This window comes from Xenopus laevis, chromosome 4S, assembly GCF_017654675.1.
Source record: "Xenopus laevis strain J_2021 chromosome 4S, Xenopus_laevis_v10.1, whole genome shotgun sequence".
Lineage (NCBI taxonomy): Eukaryota > Metazoa > Chordata > Amphibia > Anura > Pipidae > Xenopus > Xenopus laevis.
In genome coordinates, this window is record NC_054378.1 from 132,613,903 (window position 1) to 132,638,356 (window position 24,454).

The window sequence follows — 24,454 nt, forward strand, 5'->3', positions numbered from 1 at the left end:
ACTTGCGGTGCAGTACAGACTCAGGGTACAGTACAGATACAGGGTACAGTACAGACTTGGGGTACAGTACAGACTTGGGGTACAGAACAGATTTGGGGTACAGTACAGACTTGGGGTACAGTACAGATACAGGGTACAGAACAGACTTGGGGTACAGTACAGACTCAGGGTACAGTACAGACTTGCGGTGCAGTACAGACTCAGGGTACAGTACAGATACAGGGTACAGAACAGATTTGGGGCACAGTACAGATACAGGGTACAGTACAGATACAGGGTACAGAACAGACTTGGGGTACAGTACAGACTTGGGGTACAGTACAGATACAGGGTACAGAACAGATTTGGGGTACAGTACAGACTTGGGGTACAGTACAGATACAGGGTACAGAACAGACTTGGGGTACAGTACAGACTCAGTACAGTACAGATACAGGGTACAGTACAGACTCAGGGTACAGTACAGACTCGGGGTACAGTACAGACAAGGGGTACAGTACTAATACATAGGTGAAGCTTACCAAACTGGTGCAAGATCCAGGGGTGCAGTAGAAACCCAGAGGTATAAAACAAAAAAGGGGGATACAGGTTATTTTTGGGGGCCAGTGTATATATTGAGTTGGTTTTGGCAGTTGCTCTAAGATCAGGTTATAAATAAACCCAGAGGGAACCGGAGCTGTTCCAAATCTCTCCCCGTGACGTGGGGACAGACGTTCTGCCATCTGCTCATACTGGGCACAGAGCTGACACTCACACAGGCACAGTTAATCAGGTGCCCAGTCTGCCACTGGGCTACAAGGAACTGGATCTGATGGCCACTATATAGTGGCCACTATATAGGTGCCTGTCCATAAAGTCTGGGCACAGTCGGCTAGCATGTTGGCACAGTGCTAGTCCCAGGCTATTGTTAGCCCCAGTCTATTCTGGGCTGTAAGTGACATTGCCAAGATTCCGCAGGGGGCACAGCAGCCTAATGGGAAGGGGTCTCTTCTATAGGATCACTCCAGCACAATCTCCGTTGCACTCAGACCCTGAAGAACAGACAGAACTGATTCCAGAACACTTAGAGGGGCATCTCCAGCTTGTGGAGAACCAAGTGGGACCCCGTGGAGTGTAGGATTGAGGGTTCCTGAGTCCAGAACATGCAGTGAAGGCATCACCAGGACACCAGCTACACAGAACATTGACCTAAAGGACAATCAACATCTGCTGGTGCCCATATCAGAGTAACACGGGGGAAACCCAGGGGGTGCAGAAGTTGGGGTGCATAGCAGAAGCTCCGGGGCACAGTTTAGGTGGATCCTGCAAGATACAGTGTTTCTCACCCAAGACACTTCCATTAATGATGCAATGGCTTCTTGTTGTCTGAGAATGAGCCCACGTTCTGCCTCTGCCGTTGGGTGTTACTTGAGTTCTACTAAAGGCACCAAGGAAAGAGGTCTCCTGTCTGCTCTGTGCCAAAGGGCACCAAGGCACCTGCTACCGAGGGCCCAGCTGGTGACCCACAGCCAGGATTCTGGTACCAGACCGAGTCAGACTGGGACTGAAGGGCAGGCTCCTCATGAAACAGTTGATACCAAAACCCAACTATGGAGCCGGTACCATGAAATGAAGAAGTTGATCCACGGTGAGTCCATAGACCTAATAAGGCAAAGTGACTGCGAGTGTTTTATACAGAGACATGAGACTTAGCGAGATGTCACATTATTTTATGAGAGTTTAATAAAAGAGATGATGAGATGGTTCTGGGCCAGGCCACATTATTCAGGCAATTCCTGCAATGTCCCAATCACAGGCCCCACCCCAATCTGTGGGAAACTGAGGCGCCAACCAACCAACCCGGGGGCAATGTGACCTGACAAAATCCCCAAATTCTTGGCACAAGCCGCTAACTAATTCTCATACCTGCCCCCCCCAGTTACTTTGCACCTTCTAAATGTTCTGTGTGTTGTGGAAATGAAATGGGGCAAATCCCAGTGACACAAGAGCATGCGGTGCCCCCCATGTGCCCCCATGTGCCCCCCGTGTGCCTGGTGCTTGTGCAATCGGCCCAATTTATCCAGTGGGTTTGAATTGCGGTTACAAACATCCCCGGCACATTTCATACATGTTGTCCCCGAGGAAATGTCTATAAATAAATATTAATAAATATCATTCTGTACAACAGGTGCCACATGAGCTCCCTGACACCCAGTCCAGGGCAATTACAGCTCATTTGCTTCTTCATTCATACACCTGCCCCAGTGAGCTTACAATCTAAGGTCCCTATCACATTCCCATCAGTCCCTGCCCCAGTGAGCTTACAATCTAAGGTCCCTATCACATTCCCATCAGTCCCTGCCCCAGTGAGCTTACAATCTAAGGTCCCTATCACATTGCCATAAGTCCCTGCTCCAGTGAGTTTACAATCTAAGGTCCCTATCACATTCACATCAGTCCCTGCCCCAGTGAGCTTACAATCTAAGGTCCCTATCACATTCCCATCAGTCCCTGTCCCAGTGAGCTTACAATCTAAGGTCCCTATCACATTCCCATCAGTCCCTGCTCCAGTGAGCTTACAATCTAAGGTTCCTATAACATTCCCATCAGTCCCTGCCCCAGTGAGCTTACAATCTAAGGTCCCTATCACATCTCCATCAGTCCCTGTCCCAGTGAGCTTACAATCTAAGGTCCCTATCACATTCCCATCAGTCCCTGCCCCAGTGAGCTTACAATCTAAGGTCCCTATCACATCTCCATCAGTCCCTGTCCCAGTGAGCTTACAATCTAAGGTCCCTATCACATTCCCATCAGTCCCTGCCCCAGTGAGTTTACAATCTAAGGTCCCTATCACATTCCCATCAGTCCCTGCCCCAGTGAGCTTACAATCTAAGGTCCCTATTACATTCCCATCAGTCCCTGCCCCAGTGAGCTTACACTCTAAGGTCCCAATCACATTCCCATCAGTCCCTGCCCCAGTGAGCTTACAATCTAAGGACCCTATCACATCTCCATCATTCCCTGTCCCAGTGAGCTTACAATCTAAGATGCCTATCACATTTCCATCAGTCCCTGACCCAGTGAGCTTACAATCTAAGGTCCCTATCACATTCCCATCAGTCACTGTCCCACTGAGCTTACAATCTAAGGTCCCTATCACATCTCCATCAGTCCCTGCCCCAGTGAACTTACAATCTAAGGTCCCTATCACATTCACATCAGTCCCTGCCCCAGTGAGCTTACAATCTAAGGTCCCTATCACATCTCCATCAGTCCCTGTCCCAGTGAGCTTACAATCTAAGGTCCCTATCACATTTCCATCAGTCCCTGTCCCAGTGAGCTTACAATCTAAGGTCCCAATCGAGTCCCTGTCCCAGTGGAGCTTTACAATCTAAGGTTCCCTATCACATTTCCATCAGTCCCTGTCCCAGTGAGCTTACAATCTAAGGTCGATATCACATTCCCATCAGTCCCTGTCCCAGTGAGTTTACAATCTAATGTCCCTATCACATTCCCATGAGTCCCTGCCCCAGTGAGCTTACAATCTAAGGTCCCTATCACATTTCCATCAGTCCCTGTCCCAGTGAGCTTACAATCTAAGGTCGATATCACATTCCCATCAGTCCCTGTCCCAGTGAGTTTACAATCTAATGTCCCTATCACATTCCCATGAGTCCCTGTCCCAGTGAGCTTACAATCTAAGGTCCGTATCACATTCACACACTGGGGCCAGTGAATCTGCCTGTATATATTTGTGTTGTGGGTGAAACTGTGCCACCCAGAGGTAACCCCCGCAGAAGAGAACAGATATTGCCCAGGCTGGAATTGAACCCAGGGTTAGAGTGTTGCATTTCTTCTCACTGGGCCATCCTATATATAACGTTTCTTACTGATGAGGATTTGGGGTGTGGTGTGGAATGTGGGGGGCTCAGTTAAACTTAAAGCCTGATTGTGTTGCAGATCTGCTTCCCCCGGGGGTGTGCAACTTGCTGAACCCCAATATGATCTGCGCTAACAATGAAATCAGCCTGGCAGAGATTGAAATCTACGGTTTTGACTATGACTACACGTTGGCCCAATACTCGGATGGGCTGCACCCCATGATCTTCAGCACCGCCAGGGACATCCTCATCCAGCAGTACAAGGTCACCCCCCAAAGTGCCCTCTCTGTACTGGGGGGCTGAGAGTTCCTTCTCCAGTCTATGGGGATCATTCAGCTCATCCAGATTTTGTGTTTTTATTCCCAGTATCCCGAGGGGATCAGAAGATACGAATATATCCCGGGATTTGCCATCAGGGGGCTCCACTACGACATCCACAAGGTGCGTTTCCCATTGGCATTACCAGCCCCCGTGTCTGGGGGGGACAAAACATCCCAAAAGAGAAATAACAAAAGGGAAAGAATAAGAATCTGACCAGAACTGGAACCTTAAACGGATTGTTTTCCTTCCGACTCTTCAGTTCAGTTTAACCTCTCCAGAAATAAAGACTTTTCCCAATTACTTTCATTTTTCTATTTGTTTTTCTAATATTGAAGTGTAAAGTTTCATGTTTCCCCTGTTTGTGAAGCAGCTGTGGGAGGGGGTCGGTGACCCTGTAACTGATCCATGAGTTGATCCATGTGTTTGTGAGGCAGCTGTGGGAGGGGGTCGGCGACCCTGTAACTGATCCATGAGTTGATCCATGTGTTTGTGAAGCAGCTGTGGGAGGGGGGTCGGCGACCCTGTAACTGATCCATGAGTTGATCCATGTGTCTGTCCCTGCTGAGCAGAATCCCTGAGTGACATTAAAGGCAACTGTTAGACTTGATACAATAGTTACACTTATATTCCCCATAGATCCTACTGAGAAATGGATCAACTAATGGATCAGCCAATTGGAACCTGCCCCTGGATCACTCAGCTGTCACTCACACTCACACTCAACTTTACACTTCAATTCTGGAAAAACAGTACAAAACGGAAAACGATTGAAAAAGGACTTTATTTCCGGGGAAGTGTCTGAAAACAACTGAACTGTTTGGAAGGGGAATTCCCCCTAAGGAGTAGTGAGAACTGTGCCCCCCACTAGTCAGAGGGAGAGAAGGTCTCATCCAATCATTTAGCAGCACAGGCCTATGAGACATAATTAGGCAAATTCCACCCCCGGGCCCCATGGAACCAAGGAGAAACCATGAGACTGGCAGGATTAGTGGGGACACCAGGTGACACCCCCTTTATTGTGAATGAGGCCTGACCCTGATGTGTACCCCAATTCTGCCTCAGCTGATTCAGGCTTGGAGGGAAATCCTCTCATTCATTCCAATAAAACAGAAACATCTGCAGAACCTTTTGGGAGCCACGTTCTGGAGCAGGAGAATTAACCCGTGAGATTGGGAAGTTCATCCATTGCAATTGGATTTAATCTCACTTTTGTGGTTTTGTTGCTCCAGTCCAGCATTTCTATGGCAGCCTGGTTGCTAGGGTCCAACTCCTCTAGAAACTCTGTTTGTCAGGGAATAACTGATTCTCATTGGCCCATGTTTGTTTTCCATATTGGGGGGATGGTGGTCCAGACTGCACCCCATTATACAGGAGGTGGAATGCTGAAATAACAATGGTTCTGATGTGGTTCTGATGCGGTTCTGCAGAAATGGGCTTTTTCCATAAGTGATTGTGGGCTCTGCATGTTACTGGGAATATTTCAGAACCAACTGGGTCTCTCCCCATGTTTCTGTCTGTCATTTAATTGGTTGAATCCAGTAGATTCCTGGAGGCAGGAGGGGCGGCTAATTGTCCTGTCTCTTGGGCAGAGCCTCCTGATGAAGATCGATGCTTTCCATTACGTTCAGTTGGGCACGGCCTACAGGTAATGAGCCCCTTCGGCATCCACCACTGGTTTCCCAGATGAGCCCAATGTGCCAGTGCTACCAGCCCAAGTGGCACGTTCTGCAACTAAAGGAGATTCTCTATGGCAACGAGGGACATTATAGAGGCACAACCAACTGGCCACTTAGAGATGAGCCAAATGCTCCTGTTGCTTCTGATTTCCTAAATGGGCAAAGGGACAAATGCCCAGCCGGACTCACTATAATCAGCTGGAGCAGCTGCCCCCAGACCCATTATTATTATCTGCTTATATAGCACTGACACATTCCCTAGCCCCAATGAGCTTACAATCTAATGTCCATATAACATTATCAACTGCCCCTGCCCCTGTGAGCTTACAGTCTAAAGTCCCTATCACATTCTCAACTGCTCCTGCCCCAGGGAGCTTACAATCTAAGACCCCTATCATATTTCCATCAGCCCCTGCCCCAGTGAGTTTACAATCTAAGGGCCCTATCACATGCCCATCAGTCCCTGCCCCAGTGAGCTTACAATCTAAGGTCCCTATCACATTCCCATCAGCCCCTGCCCCAGTGAGTTTACAATCTAAGGTCCCTATCACAATCCCAACTGTCGCTGCCCTCATGTTTGGTGATGATTCCTCTGATTTTTGTTTCATTTACGGTTTCTTTCTAGGGGCTTAAAGCCGGTTCCTGATGATGAACTGAGAGATTTGTATGGGGGGACCCAACACATTCCCCTCTTCCAGATGAGTGATTTCTATGGGAAGGTAACAGCCAACCTTTATGTATTTATTTACTGTGCTGGTTGTTTATGTGATTTCATTGGTCCCTGAGCTACAGACACAAATGAATGGGGAAGAATGAACGTCTCCTCCCATGAGAGAATCCCCTTCTGTCCCTTCCACTACTGACTGTCATTAGTTGTACAGCCGAGGGTCTATCACCCACAAGGACCCCCAGCTCCTTCACCATCAAGGACTTGCCCAGCTTCATCCCATTAAAAGAACAGCAACCTCCCTCTATGCAAATAAAAATACTTGGCTTATTTAAATAAAATGAATTAGCCAAGTACAAACTGTCACCTCTGGACACTTCCACTCACACAGGGGACAACTCAGCTCCCCCCGTCTCTTCCTCACTCATTTGCACCCCATGAATATAATGATAACCAATAGGAATAAAGGAGAAGGCAGAGTTAAGCCCCCAGAGACTCTCCTGCATGTGACCCTGGGTCAGCAGCACCCGGCCTGGGGTATTTTCTTCTAGAGAAGCCCCCAGTGTTTTGCCCTTCAGCTCATGCGCAGCACAGAAATGTTTGGAAGAGTCTGAGCCCATGAGGGGGGTAACAGGGAGCCTGGGGCAAAATGATGGAGGCTACTGTGCCTGAGCTTCCCCAATGCTGATTGGCACATAATTATAATTATCTTATAAGAGTCAGGCATGAAATTCGGATAAAGGTTTTTTTGTCCAATTTGGACGCCTGGGGGTGGGACAAACCAGACTGACCCAATTTGATTAAATTAGTGACCAGATATTGTTCAGCTGCTGCTTTGGCTTCATACAAGGGCCAGTTATGTGACCAGTAAAAAGGTTCTTGGGGCTTTACACAACCAGACTGACAGTTTGTCCAGAACTCCCCGGGGACTGGAATTTGTCCGGTCTCTTACCTAAAACCTAATGGCTGACACTGCCCTTCAATCCTGATCATTCCTCTGCTGATATTTCCGGCAGGGCCCCTCGATGAAACAATTCATGGATGTGTTTTCCCTCCCGGAGATGAATCTCATCTTGTCCGTCACTGATTTCTTCATCAGCAATAACATTGACTTTGATCCGGTCCATCTCTTTAAGGACATAACGGTAGGTCATCACTTGCCTCCCACCCACTCCCTAATTCCTTATTTATATAATAATAAGAGGAGCGATGGAAGAGACAACGGCCATAGAGGGTGGGAGGGGAAGACCACAATCTTCCCCCCAAAAACTGATTTCCTTGAATTGAGCATTAACCCAACCCCAGCAGCCTCCATAAAAAGCACAATCTGTAGTTCTGAAATAAAACTCATGATACCCTGAGACTGTTGGCACAAGGCCCCACAAAGTACAAAACAATTACCAATTGTGGCATTTTTTGCACTTTGCACACTGAGTGGGGCATAATTAATAAGCCCCCATGTCTCTTATGGAAATCTGTCTATTCCTGCATTTATTCCTCCTGACCAATCCCAAAAAAAGCCCCTACTCTTCCCACTCCAGTCACTGCCATAACCCACATGAACCTCTATTCTTTCCCACTCCTGGAACTGACATTCCCAACATTCACCTCTCCTCTTCTGACTCCAGGAACTGACATTCCCAACATTCATCTCTCCTCTTCCCAATCCAGGAACTGACATTCCCAACATCCACTTCTCCTCTTCCCACTCCTGGAACTGACATTCCCAACATTCACCTCTCCTCTTCTGACTCCAGGAACTGACATTCCCAACATTCATCTCTCCTCTTCCCAATCCAGGAACTGACATTCCCAACATCCACTTCTCCTCTTCCCACTCCTGGAACTGACATTCCCAACATTCACCTCTCCTCTTCCGACTCCAGGAACTGACATTCCCAACATTCACCTCTCCTCTTCCCACTCCTGGAACTGACATTCCCAACATCCACTTCTCCTCTTCCCACTCCTGGAACTGACATTGCCAACATTCACCTCTCCTCTTCCGACTCCAGGAACTGACATTCCCAACATCCACCTCTCCTCTTCCCACTCCTGGAACTGACATTCCCAACATCCACTTCTCCTCTTCCCACTCCTGGAACTGACATTCCCAACATTCACCTCTCCTCTTCCGACTCCAGGAACTGACATTCCCAACATTCACCTCTCCTCTTCCCACTCCTGGAACTGACATTCCCAACATCCACTTCTCCTCTTCCCACTCCTGGAACTGACATTGCCAACATTCACCTCTCCTCTTCCGACTCCAGGAACTGACATTCCCAACATTCACCTCTCCTCTTCCCAATCCAGGAACTGACATTCCCAACATCCACTTCTCCTCTTCCCACTCCTGGAACTGACATTCCCAACATTCACCTCTCCTCTTCCCACTCCTGGAACTGACATTCCCAACATTCACCTCTCCTCTTCCGACTCCAGGAACTGACATTCCCAACATTCACCTCTCCTCTTCCCACTCCTGGAACTGACATTCCCAACATTCACCTCTCCTCTTCCGACTCCAGGAACTGACATTCCCAACATTCATCTCTCCTCTTCCCAATCCAGGAACTGACATTCCCAACATCCACCTCTCCTCTTCCCACTCCTGGAACTGACATTCCCAACATTCACCTCTCCTCTTCCGACTCCAGGAACTGACATTCCCAACATTCATCTCTCCTCTTCCCAATCCAGGAACTGACATTCCCAACATCCACCTCTCCTCTTCCCACTCCTGGAACTGACATTTCCAACATCCACTTCTCCTCTTCCCACTCCTGGAACTGACATTCCCAACATTCACCTCTCCTCTTCCCACTCCTGGAACTGACATTCCCAACATTCACCTCTCCTCTTCCGACTCCAGGAACTGACATTCCCAACATCCACCTCTCCTCTTCCCACTCCTGGAACTGACATTCCCAACATTCACCTCTCCTCTTCCCACTCCTGGAACTGACATTCCCAACATCCACTTCTCCTCTTCCCATTCCAGGAACTGACATTCCCATCATCCACCTCTCCTCTTCCCAATCCAGGAACTGACATTCCCAACCAGGAAGTGTATTTCTGCGCATGCTAATTTGGCTTATTTCCTTCTGTTCCTATAGGATTCAATAAAAGATGTTCATGTTAAAGGGCTGGTGTACACTTGGATCGAGAAGGACATGGGTATGGGATTGATCCTTTAGTGTCCCCTAATAATATTATTATCTAGACACTGTGGGACTTTTGTTTGTGTATCAGACTCCTCCCAGGTTTCCCCCATGTAACATTATCCCAGAGCCCCCACAAAGTTATTATCACTAACCCCCAACATACAATATCTTCTCTCTGCAGAACATCGGATTCTCCGTGGGGATGAGGTTTCTGCCGTGTTGAACAGACTCCTGAATCACAAAAAGAAACTTTTCCTCATAACCAACAGCCCTTTCAGCTTTGTGTGAGTGTCAGCTCTGCTGCCAGATTGGGCTCCTATTGACCCATTATGAAAAAGAGGGCAAGGGGGGCAGTAGAAGGTTTTGGTTGTTGGCACTGGGGTGGGGGGATTCTGGCAACACCAATGAGGGTACAAGGTGCCTGGGATTTGGGCAACACTGGGGGGGGGGGTATTTATAATTTGGATTGTTTACTATAGGAATTAGCTGTTTCTTCAGTAAGAAAAACAACTGCTGCCCAATCAGGAATGTTGTTGTTATTTGGAAGGTATTGATATGTTGTGTAAGTGACTCTTCATGGGGCACTGGGCTCCTACATGGGGCCACACAGTATCTACTAAATGGGGGTCCTGTTAGCCCCTAGTCACCAGCACCAGTTTATCCTGGGGCCCAAGTTTTTTTTTTTAAATTAACACAGAGAGGCCTGTTTATCGGCAGAGATTTTTTAGGTTGATAATAAATATTGAACATTCAATTATGTCGAAACTATAAATTTAATTTGGTTTTAGCTCCAAAAAAAAATCATTGTAAAAATGTGAATCCCAATGTTCCCAAATGAGCCGGTATCTGCCCCAAACCTTGTGACATGGAGAGGAGATTTCTGGCTTGGATGACCCCCATTTCTGATGTGCCCCCCTCACAAACCCTCTTTTTGAGTATGAAGGGTGTGGGCAGGTGACATGGAGATGGATTAAGGATTATGTTGTTTCTTACAGAGATAAAGGGATGAAGCACATGGTGGGCAAGGACTGGCGCGATCTTTTTGATGTGATCATTGTAAAGGCCGACAAACCTGCTTTCTTCACCGACTGGCGCAAGTACGTTCCCTCCTCCCGTAACATTCCCATTGGATATCTGGGATAAAGTTCCCACCTGTCCCCATCTCCCGGGGACAGGCCTCCCTTCCTTTTGCCAGTAGTACCAGGGTTGTGCCAGTGTATCTGCCTCTGTGAGTAGTACCAGGGTTGTGCCAGTGTATCTGCCCCTGTGAGTAGTACAAGGGTTGTGCCGGTGTATCTACCCCTGTGAGTAGTACCAGGGTTGTGCCAGTGTATCTGCCCCAGTGAGTAGTACAAGGGTTGTGCCGGTGTATCTGCCCCAGGGAGTAGTACAAGGGTTGTGCCGGGGTATCTGCCCCTGGGAGTAGTACCAGGGTTGTGCCAGTGTATCTGCCCCTGTGAGTAGTACCAGGGTTGTGCCAGTGTATCTGCCCCTGTGAGTAGTACCAGGGTTGTGCCGGTGTATCTGCCCCAGGGAGTAGTACCAGGGTTGTGCCAGTGTATCTGCCTCTGTGAGTAGTACCAGGGTTGTGCCAGTGTATCTGCCCCTGTGAGTAGTACAAGGGTTGTGCCGGTGTATCTACCCCTGTGAGTAGTACCAGGGTTGTGCCAGTGTATCTGCCCCAGTGAGTAGTACAAGGGTTGTGCCGGTGTATCTGCCCCAGGGAGTAGTACAAGGGTTGTGCCGGGGTATCTGCCCCTGGGAGTAGTACCAGGGTTGTGCCAGTGTATCTGCCCCTGTGAGTAGTACCAGGGTTGTGCCAGTGTATCTGCCCCTGTGAGTAGTACCAGGTTGTGCCAGTGTATCTTGCCCCTGTGAGTAGTACCAGGGTTGTGCCGGGGTATCTGCCCCAGGGAGTAGTACAAGGGTTGTGCCAGTGTATCTGCCCCTGTGAGTAGTACCAGGGTTGTGCCGGTGTATCTGCCCCAGGGAGTAGTAAAGGGTTGTGCAGTGTATCTGCCCCTGTGAGTAGTACCAGGGTTGTGCCAGTGTATCTGCCCCTGTGAGTAGTACAAGGGTTGTGCCGGTGTATCTGCCCCTGTGAGTAGTACAAGGGTTGTGCCGGTGTATCTGCCCCAGGGAGTAGTACCAGGGTTGTGCCAGTGTATCTGCCCCTGTGAGTAGTACCAGGGTTGTGCCAGTGTATCTGCCCCTGTGAGTAGTGCCAGGGTTGTGCCAGTGTATCTGCCCTGTGATAGTACCAGGGTTGTGCCGTGTATCTGCCCCTGTGAGTAGTACACAGGGTTGTGCGGTGTATCTGCCCCTGTGAGTAAGTACCAGGGTTGTGCCAGTGTATCTGCCTCTGTGAGTAGTACCAGGGTTGTGCCAGTGTATCTGCCCCTGTGAGTAGTGCCAGGGTTGTGCCAGTGTATCTGCCCCTGTGAGTAGTACCAGGGTTGTGCCGGTGTATCTGCCCCTGTGAGTAGTACCAGGGTTGTGCCGGTGTATCTGCCCCTGTGAGTAGTACCAGGGTTGTGCCAGTGTATCTGCCCTTGTGAGTATACCAGGGTTTGTGCCGGTGTATCTGCCCCAGGGAGTAGTACCAGGGTTGTGCCAGTGTATCTGCCTCTGTGAGTAGTACCAGGGTTGTGCCAGTGTATCTGCCCCTGTGAGTAGTACAAGGGTTGTGCCGGTGTATCTACCCCTGTGAGTAGTACCAGGGTTGTGCCAGTGTATCTGCCCCAGTGAGTAGTACAAGGGTTGTGCCGGTGTATCTGCCCCAGGGAGTAGTACAAGGGTTGTGCCGGGGTATCTGCCCCTGGGAGTAGTACCAGGGTTGTGCCAGTGTATCTGCCCCTGTGAGTAGTACCAGGGTTGTGCCGGTGTATCTGCCCCAGGGAGTAGTACAAGGGTTGTGCCAGTGTATCTGCCCCTGTGAGTAGTACCAGGGTTGTGCCGGTGTATCTGCCCCAGGGAGTAGTACCAGGGTTGTGCCAGTGTATCTGCCTCTGTGAGTAGTACCAGGGTTGTGCCAGTGTATCTGCCCCTGTGAGTAGTACAAGGGTTGTGCCGGTGTATCTACCCCTGTGAGTAGTACCAGGGTTGTGCCAGTGTATCTGCCCCAGTGAGTAGTACAAGGGTTGTGCCGGTGTATCTGCCCCAGGGAGTAGTACAAGGGTTGTGCCGGGGTATCTGCCCCTGGGAGTAGTACCAGGGTTGTGCCAGTGTATCTGCCCCTGTGAGTAGTACCAGGGTTGTGCCAGTGTATCTGCCCCTGTGAGTAGTACCAGGGTTGTGCCAGTGTATCTGCCCCTGTGAGTAGTACCAGGGTTGTGCCGGTGTATCTGCCCCAGGGAGTAGTACAAGGGTTGTGCCAGTGTATCTGCCCCTGTGAGTAGTACCAGGGTTGTGCCGGTGTATCTGCCCCTGTGAGTAGTACCAGGGTTGTGCCGGTGTATCTGCCCCTGTGAGTAGTACCAGGGTTGTGCCAGTGTATCTGCCTCTGTGAGTAGTACCAGGGTTGTGCCAGTGTATCTGCCCCTGTGAGTAGTACCAGGGTTGTGCCGGTGTATCTGCCCCAGTGAGTAGTACCAGGGTTGTGCCGGGGTATCTAGGAAGTGCATTAGACAATCAGGACTTTATTGTTCTGTTTCCAGGCCCTTCCGGAGACTTGATGAGAAGGGGGCACTGCAGTGGGACAAGATTAACTGCCTGGAAAAAGGCAAAATATACAAACAGGTAACGGTGGGAAACTCATTTGGCAGATGGAGGTCTCAGCCCCTGTAGTTTTACATGGGAACCAATTAACCTGGTAGACCCAACTAGTTTGGTACCTCAAGTTAACCATGTGTCCCTTATTCTGCTTGGGGCCAGGACCGGATGATGGCAGTTACAAGGGATAGTACGAGAATTTGGATTCATAGGGGTCTAACAATAAAAGGGGGATTCTTTGGCTGCATTAGGAGGGATTTGTACCCCAGGATGTACATGTGACTGGAAATAATTGTTATTTGAGGATTATATAAAATATAAGGGGGAAATATCCACAGAACACATTGGGCCCAGGCATGGCAGAACAAGGTGGCAGTTAGATACCCCAAAGCACATTGCCAAGAAAGTGGGAAATTGGCATTGCCAGTGGGGTTACAAGAGTAGGGGCGATATAGTTAGGTAGTAGTAATATGACGATAGGAAATTAGGGAATTGTGAGGAGCAGAGTTGGGTGGGGACCTACATATCTTCCTCACTGCCAAAGTGTATTGATTCTTCTCATGATTCTCTAGGGAAACCTCTTTGAGTTTCTTCAGCTGACCGGCTGGAGAGGATCCAAAGTGCTGTATTTTGGGGACCATCTGTACAGTGACCTTGCTGTAAGTACTGAGCCCAAGGGGCAGCGAGGGAAGGTTCTGTATTTCACCCTAAACCCATGTGCAACGTTCCCACTAGGACCTGATGGTGAGACATGGCTGGAGGACGGGGGCCATTGTGCCAGAGCTAGAAGCTGAGATTCGGATAATAAACAGTGAGCAGTACATGCACTCACTCACCTGGCAGCAGGCACTTACTGGGCTCCTGGAGAGAATGCAGGTAAGAACCACATCCCATCATCCAATGACAATGGCGCCCTCCTGCCATCACATAGAGTCTAGTTAATGTGCCAATGGACAAAGTTCCATCTTTTCCTCCCACACTTGTTCTGGTTACAGTAAGAGCCGCAGTATTTCTGGTCAGGTGATCTCAGGGGGACACAGACCCTCAAAAAGTGGGACTCAAGATATGATCTGTATGCATATATAATAGTCCAGAGATGCCGGCACTCATGTTTGCAACACCAAACATAGTAGACAATGAAAGGGGGCCACATTCACAGGACTTAATAAATAATAATAATAATAACCAGCAAAGCCATTGTAGAACGTACAGCACTTACCTTGTCACCTGGAGCCAATGAGCAAATCTTCATCCTTTGCCTCCTCTGCAGATGCACCAAGATGCCGAGTCTAAGCAGATCCTTCTGGAATGGCTGGAGGAGCGTCAAGAGCTCAGGTGCTTGGGATTATGGGAAAGAATTCTACCTATCAATCATTAGCCATAACCTGTAGCTTCTCCCTCCCCATTAGTGACTTAGTAGCACAATATACAGATGATTGATCTTACTGGTCCAGATGGGCTTCTTGTAGATTTGATTTCCATATTGTTCCAATGTTACTGTTACTCGTCAGTTGTTAATGAAATGTAAGGGGGGGGATCAGTTATTTACAACATTATCTCTTTCTGATCTCAGGGCCCTCACCAAGAACCTGTTCAACCCCCAGTTTGGCAGCATTTTCCGGACGTATCACAATCCCACCTACTTCTCCCGGCGCCTGGTCCGGTTTTCTGATATTTACATGTCCTCTATCAGTTCTCTGCTGAACTACAATATCAACTTCACCTTCTACCCCCGCCGGACCCCCTTGCAGCATGAAGCCCCCCTCTGGATGGACCAGCTTTGCACAGGGTGCATGAAGACCCCCTTCTTGGAGAAAATGGCACAAATCCGATGAGAAAAGTCCATTCTAATCTCAGTGAGCTTCATTGGCAGGACAGCGGCAGCCACTTACCTCTTATCATTGACTGTTCCTCATTGACTGATCACATTGGTTCTGCTTCCCCTCTGACTGGGTCAGTCCCGGCCACCAGTAAAGATCCAGCCCCAGTGATAATGAAACTGGATCTCCTCATGTCGTCCTATTTATAAGGTGCTTAAAGAGAGAGAAGTTTCTCAGTCTCTGCACTTAAATAGAAGTTATGGGATTTGTGATGGGTCAGTTGTGTTGTCTCAATACATCCCTAGCGTTAATGCCACGGGCAGGGAGTGTCTCCCAAGGAGAAATTGAGCAGCTCTGCAATTGGTCAGGGACAACCATGGGCAATAGACATCATTTCAGAGAATATTTGGGTTTAAGTGCTTTGGGCTAAGATTTCCTGTGCTTTGTGACAATTACCTGCAATATCTAATTATTATAAGACAATGATGTCACACAAAGAGTTCTGGTCATGCTGGGGCCACAGTCTCTCTCTAAGGGCCACATTAGGCCTACAGATCTCCAGCAGAACAACCCTGGTTTAGAGCAAATAACTTGCAATATTTGATGTATTAAAGGAGAAATGCAGAAACAGACAAAATCCCCTTAATCTTGTAGACAATAATGAATAATAGGTGCTGCCATTTTCTCTATGGGCTAAAAATGATCATTAACTTTAAAAAATTGCCCCTTTATGTTGCTCCCCATAGACTGAGACTGTCCCTGCATCACATGAGGAGTGGGTGTGTCCTGATGGTTCCTAGCAGAGGGGGACTAGCCAATCACAGCTCACCATTTACTCAGATATAGGCGTGGGTTACTCTGATTGGTTCCTATGGTGCAGAGGGCTGAGTGCCACCAACACAGCCTGGGAACAGAGGCAGCAGGAAGTGGAACAGATGGGCGGGACTAGCAGTGTTTTAGGGGGAATTTCCCAAAAAGCAGCTCAAAACACAAGAGCTCTCAGCACATTTCTTCTGTATTCAGAGGTGTGTAATGCACCGGCACATTCTTCTCTTTACACAATACGTCTCCTTTAAAGTTACAAAACCTGGGCCTTGGGAGAGTAGGTGCCCCAACCATAGCTGCGCGTCACTATAAAGGTGCCATGGTGGTAATAGACACTTCATACACAGGTAATAGACAGGTAATAGACATTCGATACACAGGTTAATACACAGTTAATACACAGGTAATAGACAGGTAATAGACAGTTGATACACAGGTAATAGACATTCGATACACAGGTTAATACACAGGTAATAGACAGTCAATACACAGGTAATAGACAGTTGATACACAGGTCATACACAGGAAATACACAGTTAATAGACAGTTGATACACAGGTAATTGACAGTTAATAGACAGGTAATAGACAGTTGATACACAAGTAATACACAGTTAATAGACAATTGATACACAGGTAATACACAGTCCATACACTTGTTTAAAGGCCACCTAGGCCCGGGCCTAGGGCGGCAGGATTTTAGGGGGAGACATGCTGCCCAACCACACCCACATTGGTTCAAAAACACTGGGGATGCGCTGGAGATACAATCATTTTTTAAATTTCCCATGCGCCAATCCCCATTGCTCCTGTCCAGATAAAAATTTGCATGAATAAAGGGGAGGGGACAGGGGCGATGAATGGCAGTGGGCCTAGGGGCGCCCACTATGTAATACACAGGTAATACACAGGTAATACACAGTCGATACACAGGTAATAGACAGTCGATACACAGGTAATACACAGTCGATACCTCCATTGTCTGTTTCAGCCTGTAATAAGAACAGAGTGTTAGCTCCACCCACATCAACTGTCACATGGCAAAGGGCCATTGTCATTGTCAAGTGTGAAGAATATGACAAAAACTAGTTCAACTGGGAAATTCTTTAAGCTGGAATGGGAAACACTCCCCCTGTCAACTGCAACTCAGGCCAAAACCCCCCTAAGGGACAACATGAAATACCCCCTGTCAGGGGGGAGGGGGGAAGTGTTTCCCATTCCAGGCTAAAGAATTTCCCAGTTCAGTAAGTGCCAGGGGTTTCAGGGTTCCTTGGTCTGTAGGAGGAGTGAGAGGCAGGATGAGGTTAGTTATGAGAGCAGCCAGGAGCTCACATCCACCACTATAATGTCTCTAGGACTAGGAGATTCCTGCTGTGACTAGTAGCTCGGGGTCTGTGGTCTCATGGCTGGGATTCTGCAATGGATGGAATTATTGAAACCTTTATGAAATCATCAGTGTTCAGTGATCAGCACCAGCCAAGAAATGGTGGGGCCAAACGTATCCCTGGTTAACCCTTCCTCCACCAGTACAGAAAGGTTCCAAATGTAACAGAGAGATGAGGCAGTGAGAGCCGCAATCCCATCCTCAAACTCACATTTACATCAATGATCAAAGTGGGGGAAATCAAAATGCAACAAATCTGGCTTTTTTTCACAATTAGAGGTTAAGGTGCTTGGTGCAGGTATTGGGGGTTAAGGAGCGGAGGGAAGAGAGGGCAGTTGCAAGTAACTAGGAGGGTAGGGAGGACAGTTGCAAGTAACTAGGAGGGTAGGGAGGGCAGTTGCAAGTAACTAGCAGGGTAGGGAGGGCAGTTGCAAGTAACTAGGAGGGTAAGGAGGGCAGTTGCAATTAACTAGGAGGGTAGGAGGGTAAGGAGGGCAGTTTCAAGTAACTAGGAGGGTAAGGAGGGCAGTTGCAATTAACTAGGAGGGTAAGGAGGGCAGTTGCAAGTAACTAGGAGGGTATGGAGGGCAATTGCAAGTAACTAGGAGGGTATGGAGGGCAGTTGCAAGTAACTAGGAGGGTAGGGAGGACAGTTGCAAGTAACTAGGAGGGTAGGGAGGGCAGTTGCAAGTAACTAGCAGGGTAGGGAGGGCAATTGCAAGTAACTAGGAGGGTAAGGAGGGCAATTGCAAGTAACTAGGAGGGTAAGGAGGGCAGTTGCAATTAACTAGGAGGGTAGGAGGGTAAGGAGGGCAGTTTCAAGTAACTAGGAGGGTAAGGAGGGCAGTTGCAATTAATAGAGGGTAAGGAGGGCCAGTTGCAAGTAACTAGGAGGTAAGGAGGGCATTGCAATAACTAGGAGGGTAAGGAGGGCAGTTTCAAGTAACTAGGAGGGTAAGGAGGGCAGTTGCAAGTAACTAGGAGGGTATGGAGGGCAATTGCAAGTAACTAGGAGGGTATGGAGGGCAGTTGCAAGTAACTAGGGGTAGGGAGACAGTTGCAAGTAATAGGAGTAGGGAGGGCAGTTGCAAGTAACTAGGAGGGTAAGGAGGGCAGTTGCAATTAACTAGGAGGGTAAGGAGGGCAGTTTCAAGTAACTAGGAGGGTAAGGAGGGCAGTTGCAATTAACTAGGAGGGTAGGAGGGTAAGGAGGGCAGTTTCAAGTAACTAGGAGGGTAAGGAGGGCAGTTGCAATTAACTAGGAGGGTAAGGAGGGCAGTTGCAAGTAACTAGGAGGGTATGGAGGGCAATTGCAAGTAACTAGGAGGTATGGGGCAGTTGCAAGTAACTAGGAGGGTAGGGAGGACAGTTGCAAGTAACTAGGAGGGTAGGGAGGGCAGTTGCAAGTAACTAGGAGGGTAAGGACGGCAGTTGCAATTAACTAGGAGGGTAGGAGGGTAAGGAGGGCAGTTTCAAGTAACTAGGAGGGTAAGGAGGGCAGTTGCAATTAACTAGGAGGGTAAGGAGGGCAGTTTCAAGTAACTAGGAGGGTAAGGAGGGCAGTTGCAATTAACTAGGAGGGTAAGGAGGGCAGTTGCAAGTAACTAGGAGGGTATGGAGGGCAGTTTCAAGTAACTAGGAGGGTAAGGAGGGCAATTGCAAGTAACTAGGAGGGTAGGGAGGGCAGTTGCAAGTAACTAGGAGGGTATGGAGGGCAGTTGCAAGTAACTAGGAGGGTAGGGAGGGCAGTTTCAAGTAACTAGGAGGGTAAGGAGGGCAATTGCAAGTAACTAGGAGTAGGGAGGCAGTTCAAGTAACTAGGAGGGTAAGGAGGGCAATTGCAAGAAACCCTAGGGGGGTAGGGAGGGGAGTTGCAAGTAACTAGGGAGGGTATGGAGGGCAGTTGCAAGTAACTAGGAGGGAAAGAGGGAATTGTAAGTAACTAGGAGGGAAGGAGGGCAGTTGCAAGTAACTAGGAGGGTATGGAGGCATTGCAAGTAACTAGGAGGTAGGGAGGGCAGTTGCAAGTAACTAGAGGGTAGGAGGGCAGTTGCAAGTAACTAGGAGGGTAGGGAGGCAGTTGCAAGTAACTAGCAGGTAGGGAGGGCAGTTGCAAGAAAACTAGGAGGGTAAGGAGGGCATTGCATTAACTAGGAGGGTAAGGAGGCAGTTTTCAAGTAACTAGGAGGGTAAGGAGGGCAATTGCAAGTAACTAGGAGGGTATGGAGGGCAGTTTCAAGTAACTAGGAGGGTAAGGAGGGCAATTGCAAGTAACTAGGAGGGTAGGGAGGGCAGTTGCAAGTAACTAGGAGGGTATGGAGGGCAATTGCAAGTAACTAGGAGGGTAGGGAGGGCAGTTGCAAGTAACTAGGAGGGTATGGAGGGCAATTGCAAGTAACTAGGAGGGCAGTTGGAAGTAACTAGGAGGGAAGGGAGGGCAGTTGCAAGTAACTAGGAGGGTAAGGAGGGCAGTTGCAAGTAACTAGGAGGGTATGGAGGGCAATTGCAAGTAACTAGGAGGGTAAGGAGGGCAGTTGCAAGTAACTAGGAGGGTAAGGAGGGCAGTTGCAAGTAACTAGGAGGGAAGGGAGGGCAGTTGCAAGTAACTAGGAGGGTAAGGAGGGCAGTTGCAAGTAACTAGGAGGGTAAGGAGGGCAGTTGCAAGTAACTAGGAGGGAAGGGAGGGCAGTTGCAAGTAACTAGGAGGGTAAGGAGGGCAGTTGCAAGTAACTAGGAGGGTAGGGAGGGCAGTTTCAAGTAACTAGGAGGGTATGGAGGGCAGTTGCAAGTAACTAGGAGGGTAGGGAGGGCAGTTGCAATAACTAGGAGGGTAGGGAGGGCAGTTGCAAGTAACTAGGAGGGAAGGGAGGGCAGTTGCAAGTAACTAGGAGGGTAAGGAGGGCAATTGCAAGCAGTGTCGGACTGGGATACCAGGGGCCCACCCAAAAACCATAGACCAGGGGCCCACCAAGGAAATTTAGACCAGGGGCCCACTCTCAGCACTATTATTCTTCCTCTCCTAGCTCAACCTCTATTTATAGTCTTACATATCAAAATCTATTATTCCATCTATTTAGCCTCTTTGTTCTCATAGAAATAGGGAATGGCCATGAAATAGGCCAAATGTTTAGTAGCACAAGGGCCCACTGACACCTTGGCCCACCGGGAGTTTTCCTGGTATCCCTGTGGGCCAGTCCGACACTGATTGCAAGTAACTAGGAGCGTAAGGAGGACAGTTGCAAGTAACTAGGAGGAAAGGGAAAGCATTGAGCGAGGGTCACTGATACCAACAATGTGGCACCGATATCCCCAACAAAGGGAACAGTAACCTCACTTGGAGCAACGATAGAAACAGAGGCAGTGGCGCATCAATGGACTGAAAATGAGGGAAATTCCATTTGCCCCTGACATTGGGGCAGAGGGGCCTTGGGCAGAATAGGGAATTTAGATCTTTCTAAACCGGTCAGTCCAACATCAGGTGACTCTCAGCCGCACATGTGACCGGTACTAATGATTTCTGGTTTGAGAACAGATTCACTGTCCCTTTGGCAGAACTCTGGCTTTATCAGCTGAAATGTGGGGTGTTCCCCTTTAAATTAACAGTTAGTTAGTATGATGTACAGAGGGATATTCTGAGACAATTTGCAATTATTGGTTTTCATTTTTTATTATTTGTGGTTTTGAGTTATTTTTTAGACAGCTGCTCTCCAGTTGTGCAATTTCAGCCATCTGGTTGCTAGTGTTCAAATTCCCCTAGCAACCATGCATTGATGTGATTTCAGCTGAGTTGATGAATCAGCCCCACATGACTCATGTCCATTATATAGGATATATGTATGATCTTCTGTTAAAGGGAAAGTAACTGTTCAGTGTGACCCACAGTGCAACCAGAAATTCAGAGCCACGCCCCCAGCTCTGGTCATGTGACTTGCCCCACTCCCATCATGCATCTGAGCTAGGAACATGCGCTGCAGCCCAAGATGGCGGTTGAGGTGCCAATATGCGCTGCTCACGGATCAGCAAGTTGGGTGATGGGAAGAGAAGGTGCACAGGGGGTGGCACCAACACTGCTGGGCGGATGCTGTGGGGGGTCAGTCACATATTGGGGGGGGCAAGGGAAAGTATAACATTTATTTAAATAAACTCAAAATGCCGATATTGCCTCATTCATTAGTGGAAACCAGCAAAATAATGGCGGGTAATTCAGTGTCTTTCCAAAGTGATTCAATTGAAGGAAATTCCCAGGGGAAATGGGAAGAACGAGGGCATTAAGGGCAGTTACACACGGCGGTTTCTCCTGTATTTGACTCACGTTAAACGCCAGTTTGAGCACGAAAAATAAAACGCATTTGCGAATTAATTCCATTATCTTGTGCCAGGCTGCGCCCGTGAGCAATTTCACTTGCCTTTTACTCCGCTTGTTTGGACGCAGCCGGCTGCATTTTCTTGCGCTTGACGCACATTCAGCTTCGATAGGAGGTTTCGTTTGGAACAGGAATAAAACGCGCTTGGCTGGTGGGTCACAAAAGTATTAAACACAATATATTCTGGTTTTTGTGCTCAGCGAGTGTTTGAAAAAATCATAAGCAAACGGCCGGAGTAAGAGCCACAAGATCAGGCTCATTTGGTGACAACGTGAAACCCTTTCTGAGCAGATGAATTTGGGGAGATTTGTTTCCTCTCCATCGTCTGCTTTCTATTGTTTCTCCCCAGATGAAGAGAAAGCTCTAGATTTGGCTCTAGAGAGAACAATGGTGTTGTACAGAGCAGACTCAGCTTTTACTTTGGGCTCAGAATCAAATCAAGAACAAAGTCCCAGGCCTCTGGCAGCGAGAAATAGAAGTGGAATTCGAGGAACAGAGGAACGTGCGGGGGAGGAACGTGTCGCTTTGTCGTGTTTGTGCCACATTGTGCGTCTGCGCTAATACTTGTGTCTTGTAAAGGGCAAATAAATGAGACTGTGAAGCTTTTGGTGCTAGTGTATTCGGCCGTGGTGATGAGTGGGGATTATATAGTGAATAAAGTAGCCCCTCTTGTAAATTATAAGGATATTATAAGTTACCGAGGAGTTTCATGACCATATAAAACACAAGGCCGAGTGTATTTATACAGGTCATGGAACGCCGAGGTAACTTCTAATATCCTCATATTTTACAACTGGGGGTACTTTATTTATTATAATACTCAAGTTTCAGTGAGTCATGTGACAGAAATGACATCAGAACTCACCGTTTATAACTGATGACATCAGAACTCACCGTTTATAAGGATATAATTTACAGGATATTCATGGCTTTTGTGTATTATATTTATATTACACTAATATTATAGACAAATAAAAGAGATCCTCTGCACTCACCCCATTGGGGCAAATTTACTTACCTTCACCGCACTTCGCCAGTCGTAGATTCGCCAGGAAAATTCGCGAAGATGTTACGATCAGCGGTTCGAAGTTACGCTAGTGATCAGAAATTAGCATACGGCGAGCAGTTACAGTACAACGGGCGTATACACAGCAGAAAACACATTACACTACACAGGCCAGGGAACCCTAATAAATATATTCTCATGCCCTAATCATGTGCCCTCAGTATAGTTCAGAAACGTAGGGGGGAAGGAGGGTACCCTAAAAATGTTTCCCTCTTTTTCAGCCTATCACCCTTAAAAAAGTAAAAGACGCCAGCATTTTTTTTAGCTTTCTTTGGAGCAATCCGTATCTATTGCACTTTGCCTGAGGTGGTGAAGTAAAGTTTGGCGCAAGAGGTAACGTTCAGTAAAATCCGCATCTTACTGAATTAGCGTAGTTACGTCCCTTCGCCATAGAGCAACTTCGCCTGGCGTAAGGGTGCGACGTAGCGCTAGAGTCGGTCCAAATGATGTCACACTGGTGAAATTTCGCTAGCGTTAACCACTTCGCCCTTTAGTAAATTTGCCCCATTATCATTGAGACATTTTGTGCCTTAAACTACTAAATATGCCTTCCCCTTTAAACAACACAGGGATTGTTTGTCCATATATTACAATATATTTAATAATAAAGTCATCCCATATCTGGCCAGTCCTACACTCAATTTCATCTGATTCATTAAGAATTCTATTGCTTCATTATACATTTTACAAAGGGACTAAGTTTTACCTGCAACTTACTTGCTGCTTTCAAAGTAAAACTCCCAAACTTGGCTGCCCTTTTATTAGACACCAGTGGGATCACCTGACTATAGCTGGGAGGGGTGGAGCTACAACATGGAGCTGGTCACTGCTCTTGTAGAACTATAACAAACAAGGGAAAGTTGTGCTCACCACTAATTATAAAACCATTAGGCGGGGGTGCAATGAGGGTGTGACCACAAAATACATATAGACAAATACAAGATTCCTCTGCACTCAACCCATTATCAATATATTTAGGCCACTAAACAAATGAAATTGTTATAGTTATACAGGAGCAGTGGCTCCATGTTGCACCTCCCACCCTCTCCAGATACAGTCAGGTGATTGGAGGAAGTTCTATTTGTGGATATAAACCTGCAGCCAATCACAACGCTGGAATAAATACAGATCTGTATATAATGGGCTGAGTGCAGGGGATCTTCTATTTATCTATTAGTATTTCCATTCAGGAGCCTGGGGGCTCCTTGTGCACTGAATAAACACAATTTGTATCAGGTCTGACACTTTATTTCCTCTGTTTTATTTCTGAGCTCAGAGTGTGACAGTCGCACAAATGGATCATCATTCAGGGAACTCTCAGCAGCCACAGGAGGGTCGGTGACCCCGAGTGACTTACAGACGGTTCCATCAGTGTTAAAGCCACGCCTTTTCTCCGCCCAAATATCCAACACAGCCCAGCGATTGGCCGAGCGAGTGACCGAAGAAATGAGGGCGGAAGGCGCAGGGAACATGGCGGAAGTTCCTGGTGGAATATGACGTCACACGGTGTGTGGGCGGGGAGAATGTGGCTTTTAGGACGTTTTTGGGAGGAGTCGCAGGTTGGGGGCGTGGCGTAGAAGGAAAATACCCTGGA

General features: G+C 48.0%; 1 protein-coding gene across 1 annotated transcript; it reads left to right on the top strand.

Annotated features, from left to right (window-relative positions):
- The first annotated feature begins 742 nt into the window (after positions 1-742).
- LOC108704424 (5'-nucleotidase domain-containing protein 2) lies at positions 743-15,494 on the top strand. The gene is made up of 14 exons (XM_018240969.2): positions 743-1,627; positions 3,940-4,124; positions 4,227-4,301; positions 5,771-5,826; positions 6,483-6,576; positions 7,541-7,669; positions 9,644-9,704; positions 9,873-9,975; positions 10,687-10,788; positions 13,348-13,429; positions 13,975-14,061; positions 14,138-14,278; positions 14,673-14,737; positions 14,976-15,494. The coding sequence occupies exons 1-14, from the start codon at positions 1,351-1,353 to the stop codon at positions 15,235-15,237; spliced, it is 1,719 nt and encodes a 572-aa protein (XP_018096458.1). The 5' UTR covers positions 743-1,350; the 3' UTR covers positions 15,238-15,494.
- Positions 15,495-24,454: the final 8,960 nt, after the last annotated feature.